The sequence below is a fragment of the Haliotis rubra genome, unplaced genomic scaffold, assembly GCF_003918875.1.
Source record: "Haliotis rubra isolate DU_JTF1 unplaced genomic scaffold, ASM391887v1 Scf28, whole genome shotgun sequence".
NCBI lineage: Eukaryota > Metazoa > Mollusca > Gastropoda > Lepetellida > Haliotidae > Haliotis > Haliotis rubra.
Genome location: NW_025766891.1, coordinates 668,928 through 680,985, shown reverse-complemented (window position 1 = coordinate 680,985; position 12,058 = coordinate 668,928). Strand labels below are relative to the sequence as shown.

General features: G+C 40.9%; 1 protein-coding gene across 1 annotated transcript in view; it reads left to right on the top strand.

Moving 5' to 3' along the window:
• LOC124281114 (tripeptidyl-peptidase 2-like) overlaps window positions 1-8,640 on the top strand; it is a 35,184-nt gene extending 26,544 nt beyond the window's left edge. Inside the window, 7 exon segments of the mRNA XM_046717127.1 lie at window positions 623-701; window positions 1,243-1,394; window positions 2,153-2,252; window positions 3,637-3,767; window positions 5,068-5,272; window positions 6,217-6,336; window positions 6,890-8,640. Coding sequence (XP_046573083.1) covers window positions 623-701; window positions 1,243-1,394; window positions 2,153-2,252; window positions 3,637-3,767; window positions 5,068-5,272; window positions 6,217-6,336; window positions 6,890-6,979 — 877 coding nt within the window. The 3' untranslated portion in view covers window positions 6,980-8,640.
• Window positions 8,641-12,058: the final 3,418 nt, after the last annotated feature.

Genomic DNA, 12,058 nt, shown 5'->3' with positions numbered 1-12,058 from the left:
TGCTAGCACGTAAACAAAGGGGGGATAACTCTTTACAAACTAATGAAAAAGGATTAACGGAGTAGTCTCTCTTGAATGAAACCAAGCACTTGATAGCTGGTCAAGGTTGTTTATACTAGAAATCCAATTAAACATATTCCTAAAATTCTCAATAATTTCGGGTCATACTATAAGATTACTTTGAGAGTGAAATATTCAAGCATTCCATCGAAAGGATAATAACAGCTGAGTGATTGCCTGCAAAAATTATTCGTAATTAAATCCAAAATTGATTTCCAAAAGTGCAGTCTTGTTCATATCATTTGCTGATTGAGATTCTCTACGATATCCTATCAACAGAACTTAAAATCCTACAGACTGGACATTTTGATAACAGTTTTGTCTTTCAGGGTGCCATTGTACAAAGCGATCTTAGTGCCAGGTGATCATAACTCCAATATCTTAACACAGACCTACAACAGTGGTAACACTAAGATTGTATAGTACCGTGGCACCAGGTCATTTACATGACAGATGTGTCAGATGTTGTTTTTGTTTGGGTTCATGTATAGAATGGGTGCTGACATCCCTATTACTTGGAAGACATCTGTGAGTGATCTGTATGATGTTTTTGTGGTTCCAGGCTGCCTAAAGGAGCATCGGCAGGACATTTCTTGTTGGGAACTATGTCCCTGGTTAAAGATGATCCCTCCAAGAAAGCAGTAAGCTGACATACCTTACTTTCTGTTGCAAATGCAATGTTTATCATAAAATATATTGGTAATGTCTGTGTTAGCCTTACAGTGTATACGTTACATGTGATTGCTGTATAAATATGGAGCCATGAATAACTTTCCCTTTTGTCTGAAGTACCACAAATTGCTGTGGAGAGTTACGTGCTTCAGACATTCCGAAAGCCTATGATTTTGGCTTCATCTTTTGGTTCATTCGTGATAAATGACATAGCCTGCACAGCTTCCTATTCTCCTGTACCACAACAAGCAGAATTGCTTTGATATAACTGTGGTGTTTAACTAAACATACTCTTTCTCTAAGGGGCGGTGGGGTAGCCTAGTGGTTAAAGTGTTCACTTAGCACGCCAAAGACCCGGTTTCAATTCCCCACATGGGTACAATGTGTGCAGCCCATTTTTGTTGTCCCCCGCCGGGATATTGCTGGAATGTTGCTAAAAGCGGCATAAAACTAAACTCGCTCACTCACTCATTAACTGTACCTTACCATCTCTCCTGTTTCTCCACGTAGAGCTCCATACCATTCAAGTATGTCCTGACCGAGAACCCCAAGAAGTCCAACAACAGTAAGAGCAATGGGAAGGAGAAGGAGAAGGAAAAGAAGACAAAGGAGGAAGAATTCAGTGAATCTCTCCGAGATCTCAAGGTCTCCTGGATAACCAAGTAGGGATACAGGTTCTTGTTGATCTCATTAAGTGTGTGGAGTCTAATCACAAGTCAGGGAGGGGCGGTGGAGTAGCCTAGTGGTTAAAGCGTTCTCTCGTCACGCCGAAGACACGGGTTCTATTCCCCACATGGGTACGATGTGTGAAGCCCATTTCTGGTGTCCCCGCCATGATATTGCTGGAATATTGCTAAAAGCGGCGTAAAATCACAAGTCAGGGATGGATTGGTTTAAGCAACTGCAAATTATGTGTACAGTAAAGTATGGGTATCATAAACTCAAAGAGAACACAAATTTCGTTCTTTGTAGCTGTAATTTGTTATATGCATTTGGGGCGGTGGGGTTGCCTAGTGGTTAAAGCGTTGACTCGTCAGGCCGAAGATTCGGGTTCGATTCCCCACATGGGCACAATGTGTTAAGCCCATTTCTGGTGCCCCCCGCCGTGATATTGCTGGAATATTGCTAAAAGCGGCGTAAAACTAAACTTAGTCGGTCAGTCAGTCAGTTATATGCATTTTGGCTAAAGAAGACAGCACATGGTCAGGACCAAAACTCAGCTAGTTATATGTGTCAGTTCATTAAGGCGTTATAAACGTAGTTTGCTGTATTGGATAGCTGGATATTAGGCTAACATCGGTTTTCATGATATTTGTTTTTCAGTAAGATTTGTTTAAACATTTCTTGTCAGGCGTTTAGTATTCAAGTTTACTAGTTTCCTTGATGTGTCAAATTAACAATTAAGATGATTGAATTTCAGACTTGAGTTGGGTAATGCTTTGTATGATGAGCTGCGGAAGGACTACCCCAACCACCTCCCTCTACACATTGCCAGACTTCAGGCTCTCGACTCAGATGAGGTGAGTACTGTTTGATGTGCACTGGATGAGATGGTCTTGTGGCTGCCACTCTCATTCATAGGCTGCTGGTAAGATGTCAATGGAAGACATGTTTACTGTGCATCCCTTACACTTAACACCAGGGTATGAAATTCCCAAAAATTTCAGCCAGACCACAGGGCTGGTTAGATGTAAAACTTGCCAGCCCTAACCAAAACTTACCTGCCCACAAAATATCTTCATGCAGTTTTAGTGTAGTGTAGATGCAGGATTTTTTTTTTCGTTTATTGATATATATTTTTAAACTTATCTTATCTCACGGTATGCACTTCTCTCTCTTGATTCGACACTGAGTGGAATGATGTAAACTTGTCTCTTGTCCATCCGCCCAAGCACTCCATGCTACCCTCACTATAAGACAGCTTCCTAGCTCTTATGCAAAGCATGCTGCATGCACCACTAGCTGCCCACGTGACTATCTTCGAATCATCATTCTCTTTCTTGTCGCACACGAGTGTGGACATATTGTACTTTACTATATTGTGTAATTCGACTAACGTTCAGTATGAGGATATGTGGGACCGCTATGCGCGCTGGTGTACAGTTAGGGGATTTCAGATCCCTTTTCTGTTGATTTAGTTCAGGTATTGGAGTTCCTTCAGTCCCGTTTGGAAGAAGGCATCGACCATTTGCGGATACTCCATGTTCTCCAAGTTTCATACCCTTACCTCTCGTACAGTGTTCTTAAATCTTGTGGATAGGGTTCGACTTGTGGATAGGGTTGACCGGCTCTTCAGTGAACCAGACCACCTTGGGAATTGCCAATTGTTCTCAACTGGCTTTCCAGCCCTGCCTTTTTAAGTCTATCTTCTCTCTCACTTCAGTTGTTGACGTGGAAGACAGATTTTTTGGGGCAGTGAGCTCAGGTAGAAGGGTCGGGGACATTCATGCAATGTCCGGTGACCCGGCACTGACCCAGTTGTTCTGCTGTTACGGTGGCAGGAAGTCTCCCCCAGAGGGGTTGAAGGCTCATTTGGTGAGGGCAGTTGCCATTTGGAACCGGCCGAGCACCTTCATTCGCCATTACCAACTCGACACGTTATTTCTAAGGATTGTGCTCGGTTCGGTCCCAATCCTCGGTAGCTTTGCCACCCTGTTGGGTTTGGTCGGGTTCGAGTGTATGTGTGTCCGTTTACGTCCTCTTCACCTAAAGGAGGGAAGGTGGGCTGGGCGGAGCTTCTTCTTAACACAGAAATCGGTGCGAAACCAGAACAGTTGTACCAGAAGCATGTTCTATGAATTTAATTGGGAAAATGTATACATTTGACTTACCAAAACAGTGTGTGACATACCATGTCCATTGAAATGTGTTACATCATACAAATTCACTGCTTTTGTGTTTCAGGACCATGAGAACAACCTGGGAGATATCATATCTCTGTCTCGTCATATCATCTCAAAGATTGACCAACCAAGTCTACTTGCCTTCTACGGCATGAAGAATGACTCCAGACCTGAGGCATCAACTGTCAAAAGGTTTGAGCTATATTGACAATAGATATAGGGACCGTGGGAATCTTGTTCATCCATGCATGCGCATCATTTATTAGATGACGAGGCATTTGGCTACCTCTGTCATCCTGTTGTACCTGTGAAGATCTGGCTTAGAATTGGTCTTCAGCAACCCATGCTTGTCGTAAAAAGGCAACTAACAGGATCGGGTGATCAGGCTTGCTGACTTGTATCCCAATTGCTTAGATCAATGCTCATACTGTTGATCTCTGGAATGTCTGGTCCAGACTCAATTATTTACAGACAGCCACCATATAGCAGGAATATTGCTGAGAATGGCGTAAAACTAAACTTACTCACACACTCCTGTTGTAAATTAGGATTCAAATAGATGGGTATATTCAGCAGGTTTTTATTATGTTTAACTTATTAGGTTTGAGTAGATCACCTTGTTGAACCCCCTGACATGCAATGGTTGGAATATGCCTATTTATGTCAAGAATGTGACCTTGCTAAAGACTTGAAGATGATTATTTTAACCATCCATATCAATTGTGCTGTATATTGCCCACTTTCAGTTTTCACTTCTAAGTACATATTAACATTTAGCACTGAATGTAGACTTTCCAGAGAATATAGGTTAGCAGGGATGAGAAATTTCTGCGGATTTGATCGCGCTGGGGTCATTCTTGTGAATCATCCCCAAGATCCCCGGCTCATTTTCCTCTTTTTTCACTCACACCAATTCTCATCCTGGGGTTAGCATAGGTTCCTGACAATTCTTGTCAGACAAGCAGCCTCATGGATTAAGTGGTCTGACTTAGTAACTGGTTTATATGTTCCAAGCTGGATTATTCACTGGCCACCCAACTGACAGTTAGAATATTACTGAGTCTGCAGAAACTAATCTAAATCTAATTAGCATACAAAATGCATAAATTTGTTTACAGAAGGGTAATGTTTGTTTGCGTGATGTTTGTAGTTGACTTTTGAAAGCTTTTAGAACTTATCTCGGTAAGATTACAGAATACCGGATACCTTCCTAACCCTAGGGTTAGGGTAAGGGTTAGGGCAAGGTAAGGGTAAGGTTTAGGGTTCGGGTTAGGGCAAGGGTTATAAAATTAGGGTTAGGGCAAGGTAAGGTTTAGGGTTCAGGTTAGGGCAAGGGTTATAAAATTAGGGTTAGGGTAAGGTTTAGGGTAAGGGTAAGGGTTAGGGTAACGTGACATTAAACAATATGGTTGGTATGTATCCGGTATTCTGTAAGTGTACCCTTATCTCTTTCCCACTTACACACATGATCAGTTACTGTTACCTCCCACAGTGAGATGGACAAGCAGAAGTCGGCCCTGGTGGAGGCCTACGTCCATCTAGGCTGTGCACAGGCTGATGTCCTCTCACAGCCTCAGGAAGCCACAGACTCAACAGATGATTCCTCCTCTGTCATCGTACCGCCCCAAGTCTCCATGAAGGATCTGGATGACACGTTTGTGGAGATACAGAAGTGGGCTGATCTCACAGATGCCAAGGTGACTACCTCTGTAACTGCTTTCAAAACAAACTGCTGTGGGATTTCCCGTAGCAGAATATCCCCCTGAATTCCATGCTTGTAATGAGAGCCAGCCAGTGATTGCGTGTAATTGTTCCCAACATGTCTCTGCTCATGCAAACACTAGTTTCATGTACTCAGACATGTTCTGTTTTAGCCACCATGATACAAGTAAAATATTGGAAATAGACATCCATTTCTACTCTACTGAATCGTTTTTGTTAAGTTTATTTCTTGTCAATTATTTAAGAGCTTCTGTTGGTTGTCACTACTCTGCTAGCAGTATCTGATACAGAATTTACATTCCTCATTTCCGGATAATGAAAACATCAAACAAGTGATGACCAGTGTGCGAAATAGCCACTGGCCCGCTAGCTCATGGCTAGTAAAAATATAGTCGGGCCAGTAAATCTACACAGTCACTGGCCCGACTGGCAAGTGAATTTTCATGGGGTCATTTTGTAAATATATAACTCTCTGCGACTTGTGAAGTTATAACACACTTTTACATCATGCAAGATTATGTCCTGATAAAAATGATCATCATTTTAGCGACTTAATGATGAAACACGTGTCTACATTCGAATTTCGGACTAGTGAATTATTCTGTGGTCTAGTAACCTTCAGGCATACCTAGTCTAGCTGACTTGCAAAATTTGGAAACTATTTCGCACACTATTGGTCTTGTGTGATCAATTATACTGAAGAAGATGTCAGATTTCACACACATATTGCAGCAAATAGCAACATGATAATTTGGTATCAAGGATATCGATAACACGCCCTTACCTCAAGATACATTTAACAGTAACAAGACAAACTGGCTTGGGCTAGTACAACTTTCGATGACCATAAATTGAGAATGTTACCTTGTTGACAGTGTGTTTGTGTTCCTACTTGAGCCATGTACTTATGTGTTTGTAGGTGCTGCCGTTCGCTGTGAGACATGCTATTGCACACAAGCAGTACGGGAGAGCTGTGAAGTACCTCCTCAAGCAGCAGGAAGACAAGGGGTCACGGGATGTTGAGGCAAAGATAAAGACAGTAAGATTTATTATCATTCAAGGATAAGTCTCATTGATGTGGCAAGAGTTAGGGAAGAACCTGGAGTTTGCTACAGTGCTGCATATTTTTGCAGCTTCTATGAGCTGAAATATTATGTATGTGTGGTTGTCTATTTTTTAGCCAGTCACCATAACCGTTTGTGGTTCAATAATTTCTTAATCACCTGAGGCAGTAAGAACAGGCATTAACGGGAACAGGCCCTCTGACTTGGTTGACATATGTCATTGTATCCAAATTATGTAGATCGATTCTCATGCTGTTGATCACTGGTTTGTCTGGCCCAGACTCGATTATCTACAGACCGCCGCCATATAACTGGCATATTGCTGAGTGCGGCATTAAACAACAAACATATTTGCTGCCTCTGTTTATCATTCATTCCAAGTCATACATCCTCAAAAATGGTTAATGAATTCAATAATTATTTACTCCGTATCTTTACCAAACATGAAAAACAGTTCCACTCTTTCACATTCACAGCTCCATACTCTAATTGAATATCCATTGAAACCTGAATCTTCTTCTGTTACAGATGTACTCTCATCTGAACTGGGATCACTGTGTGAGGCATATAGGCAACTGGATGCTAGTCCGATATCCATCCGGTTACAGGCCATTTTAATACTGACACCTAGATACCTTCTAGACACATATCCAGTTTACCAACAAGGCAGTTCTACTTTGTCACTGAATTAGATACACTTAGTGTGAAAGCTGACTTTTATCGGAACATGGGATCACGTGACCAGTCGAGTACTTTCGACATCTCTTGCCAAATTCAGTAGAGGTGCGGGAGAGAAATATTTTAACCCATTGATCCCACGCATGGATTGTGTCCAATACAGTGACAGTTTTACATGTATTTATGAATAAGAGTCACGTCTCTGGAAGACTCTGGTTCACTTCATTGTTGTACTATGTGATTTTAACACTGTAGCTTGTCATTTATTGTGTGTATGTGTGTGTGACAAATGTGTGTAAGTGTGATACCATGCAAACGGCCTGGTTCAGCTGTCATTGTGTGATATGGCTGACTGCTAAGTTTCAACATGGCTTCATGTTTGTTTTTGGTTTTTGAGATTAATGAATTTACATGCAAACTGCTGCAATATTTATTTTAATGGTCATCTTTTGAACATGTTCACTGCTGTTTTAGAATTTATTTCTATCTGTTAACGTGATTTTAAAGCTGAAACCCAGTTGGAAATATCAAATTTTGCTCTTTGCTGTAGTCCATATGTCCAGTCTGTAAAAGAAGGTACAAAAATTGTTTGCATATTGTTGAATATATGTCTGATAAACTTGACATGTTTTGTATGGTTCACATCCAACTATCTGTGACTTGTTTCATGTAATAATCACAATGAATATTTGCGATGGAGATATTTTCCTGAGACTTAAAATTATATTCGGATAATTCATTATATCAGGGAGTGTAATATGTCTTTAAGATATGTTTATAAACATGTTCTCATCTCTCTCATGTCTCTGAAATATATAGCAGCTATCTGATTATCATAGAGGGTCATGTGCTTTAACACATATGTGCACACAATTTTACATATCACTCAATATCATTTGAACATCATGGTTTAACATTAGAGCATAGGCATAAAAATCATTACATCAGTTAAAAAATTAAGTTACATCAATATTCGGCATTACATCATCACCAAGAGAAATTTGAATATGTAAATTGTACATTTTTGATCAACAAATCTATGTATTTTCTCTGACCATGTTATGTTTGATATATAGTATCTACATTTGCATAATGACCTATAATTGCATCACCATTACACATTTAGTTTGGGTGTTCTGGCCCAAAATCAACACTAAGAACATTAGGATGACTTCACTATAAGAGTTTAACTATAATAGTTTAACTATAATAGTTGTATAGAATTTTGTCTCCCTTAATCTTGAAAGTAATCAATAGTGTAACTACTTGCTCTCTCAACAACAGTATAAGGCAGGTTGAGTGTGTCATGTGTATCTTGCACAACTCATTGTCACTTCATTTTTTAAAAACTATACCATGTAATGTGATTGTCTTGAAGGGCATTGTCAGATTCAGTACACAAAGGTTGTAATTAAACATCAGTTGTAAACACAGTACGTGCAGGTGTAGTTGTATGTAGAATTGACTATCTATATCACCATGGTAGGCTTGTAGGATAAACTGTACATTTGAGACACCCCTGTGATACCAGACTGAAGACATCACTTTGTTCTGTATATTGAGCTTTTATGACACCGTACAAATAAAAACTAATTCACGTACATGCTGTTTCTTGTTTTTGTGTGTTGATCCTACACTAGGACATCATACAACAATGCCTCTTTTAGCAGTGGTGACAAGCACTGAGTCTGTAAAGGACTGCATGGATGGAGTTGGTTTCTAATTATTTTGAAACCATTGAAGATCTGTGTTAGAATTGATCTTCAGTACCCCATGCTTGTTGTAAGAGGCGACAAACGGGATTGGGTGGTCAGGCTCGCTGACTTGGTTACACATGTCATCCTATCCCAATTGCGTAGATCGATGCTGATGCTGTTGATCACTGAATTGTCCGATCCAGCCTCTATTTACAGACCACGGCATAAAGCTGGAATATTACTGAGTGCAGCCTTGCTCTGATTTGGTTGACATCATCGTATCCCAGTTGAGTAGATCAATACCCAGGCTGTTGACATCTGGATGGTCTGGTCTAGACTCGATTGTTTACAGACCGCGTCATGTAGGTGTAACTATGAATGCAACGGTAAACAAACAAATAAACAAACACTTTCTCATGATATAATCAGAATTTTTATATCGACGTTTCTTACGGGAAATGGTTTTGTAGCCTCTATTTACTTAATACGCAATGGGAGCAGTTGGGTAGCTTAGTGATTAAGGTCTTCGTTTGTCACGCTGAAGACCCCGGGTTCGATTCCCCACATGGTTACAATGTGTGAAACCCATTTCTAGTGACCCCCGCCGTGATATTGCTGGAAAATTGCTACGGCGGCATAAATCCATATTCTCTCACTCCATTCCAAACACTCCACAGAGGCTCACTGACAGTGAACTCAACAACTCAACCCCTCACGTGGCACCAGGTGGTATCAGGTCCTATCGCTAACAATGCAGTGGCATATTTGTAAGTAATAAATCAATGATGTGTCCATATTAAGTGACAAGGTGAAGTGGACATGTGCTCTTTGCAGTATAGGATACTGATTATTTTCTTGACGTCAGTGAGACAGGATTTATTGATGACATTAAGAAATTTTACAGACTTTTATGAGTACACAATGCCTTTCAGAAAGTGGACAAATGCTTTACTGAGAGAGTGTAGTCCCAAATATAACATATGTTATAGTGGTTTAACGTTGACAAGTGTTTTAACACATCTGAATGAATGAATAATCTATATTTCCCTCCACTGATTTGAAGAGTGCACACAAAGTCGTTACTTTACTTGTCAGTGGCAATGACAATAGTTATATACATATGAAACGTCAAACACGATTGGCAGAAACGAAGAGGAATATAAACAACAGTATTTATATGGTGTGTGGCATATTTTCACAAATATGATATACATGTTAGGTTCCATGAGCTGACATGTTTAGCCACGATATTCATAAATGTTACCCAGCTGTCAAGTGTCATATCATGGACCACATCTCTGATGGTGCCGAGATATGTCAGAACCTTAGCTTCATCACTAGCCATGATATTCATAAATGTTGCCCAGCTATCAAGTGTCATATCATGGACTACATCTCTGATGGTACCGAGATATGTCAGGACCTTCGCGTCATCACTAGCCACGATATTCATAAATGTTACCCAGCTGTCAAGTGTCATATCATGGACTACATCTCTGATGGTACCGAGATATGTCAGGACCTTCGCGTCATCACTAGCCACGATATTCATAAATGTTACCCAGCTGTCAAGTGTCATATCATGGACTACATCTCTGATGGTACCGAGATATGTCAGGACCTTCGCTTCATCACTAGCCACGATATTCATAAATGTTGCCCAGCTATCAAGCGTCATATCATGGACCACATCTCTGATGGTACCGAGATATCTCAGGACCTTAGCTTCATCACTAGCCACGATATTCATAAATGTTACCCAGCTGTCAAGTGTCATATCATGGACCACATCTCTGATGGTACCGAGATATCTCAGGACCTTAGCTTCATCACTAGCCACGATATTCATAAATGTTACCCAGCTGTCAAGTGTCATATCATGGACCACATCTCTGATGGTACCGAGATATCTCAGGACCTTAGCTTCATCACTAGCCACGATATTCATAAATGTTGCCCAGCTATCAAGTGTCATATCATGGACCACATCTCTGATGGTACCGAGATATCTCAAGACCTTAGCTTCATCACTAGCCACGATATTCATGAATGTTACCCAGCTATCAAGTGTCATATCATGGACCACATCTCTGATGGTGCCGAGATATGTCAGAACCTTCGCTTCATCACTAGCAGTGTCCTCGAAGTATCAAGGCAAATTTGTCAAACAGAGACTCACTGTACACATTTCTATGTTCGATGAGGCTTTCGCAGTAGAGCTATTGGTGCATAACAATTTCCCCACAGTCGCGTTCACAGAGCAGACACTGCCCCGATGCTACAGGTAATGTGCCGAGCTTTACCTGGCATATACAGGAGGAGGTGCAATCTCACACCTTACACACAAATTCCAGAGACGATGTCAAGCATGTTGGGGGTGAAGTTCAAATATCTTGACTTTGTTGTAAAGTTTTTCTCCATTTCATATTTCCAGATGCATGAAGCACGTTGCACCGTGCATTTTCATACAGTCATATAGAAATTCTACAGATTATATCATATTTTCTAAATACGTCTTATATATGATCCACACTAGAAATTCTACAGATTATATCATATTTTCTAAATACGTCTTATATATGATCCACCCTGGCTACAGTTAGTGGATCAGGTTTAATGGATCTGTTACAACGTGTGGAAGGGGTGGCATACCATAATGAGATAATCTCAGACAGATGATCGACTTGACAATGGCTGTCCCGGCTGCTCTTCAGTGTCGTCCCAGAAAGAGAAGCTTCATGTTGTCTGTTCTCCCCAGCACTGTCCATAATCCAAGAACCTGGATTGTAGCAGTTGTAGTGCACCGTCTGTGAAGGTTCTTGGCCTCGATTTTCGAAGCTCTCTTAGCGCTAAGATAGTCGTAAGTTAATGTTAATGTATGGCACTTACGACTATCTTAGCACTAAGAGAGCTTCGAAAATCAAGCCCCTTGCCCTGGCTCCGGACTCTATCCTTGTAGAGTTTCCATTTCGCTGATTTCACAATTCACAGTTCACATGCACAGAACGCAGATGGGAAGATTACTGTTGCTAGACATTCGATGAAGGTATTGTTCTCCATCCTCCAGCTCTTAATCCACCATTCTCAGGGAGTTGATTGCCTGTCTTGCATTAGGACAATCGCGAGCACTTCGTTCACAAGATCCCATCAACAAGACCCACTCGCACAAAGCGTTCTTCTCGCTACGACTATCTTCGGTTTACGTTATAATATGGGAGTTACAATCACCATAGTGCTAAGATGGCTTTGTTGAAGCGGTCCATGGTGTTCTGGTCAATGTGTAAATCACAGACTGGTACTCTCAAGCTTCAGGACAATGTCA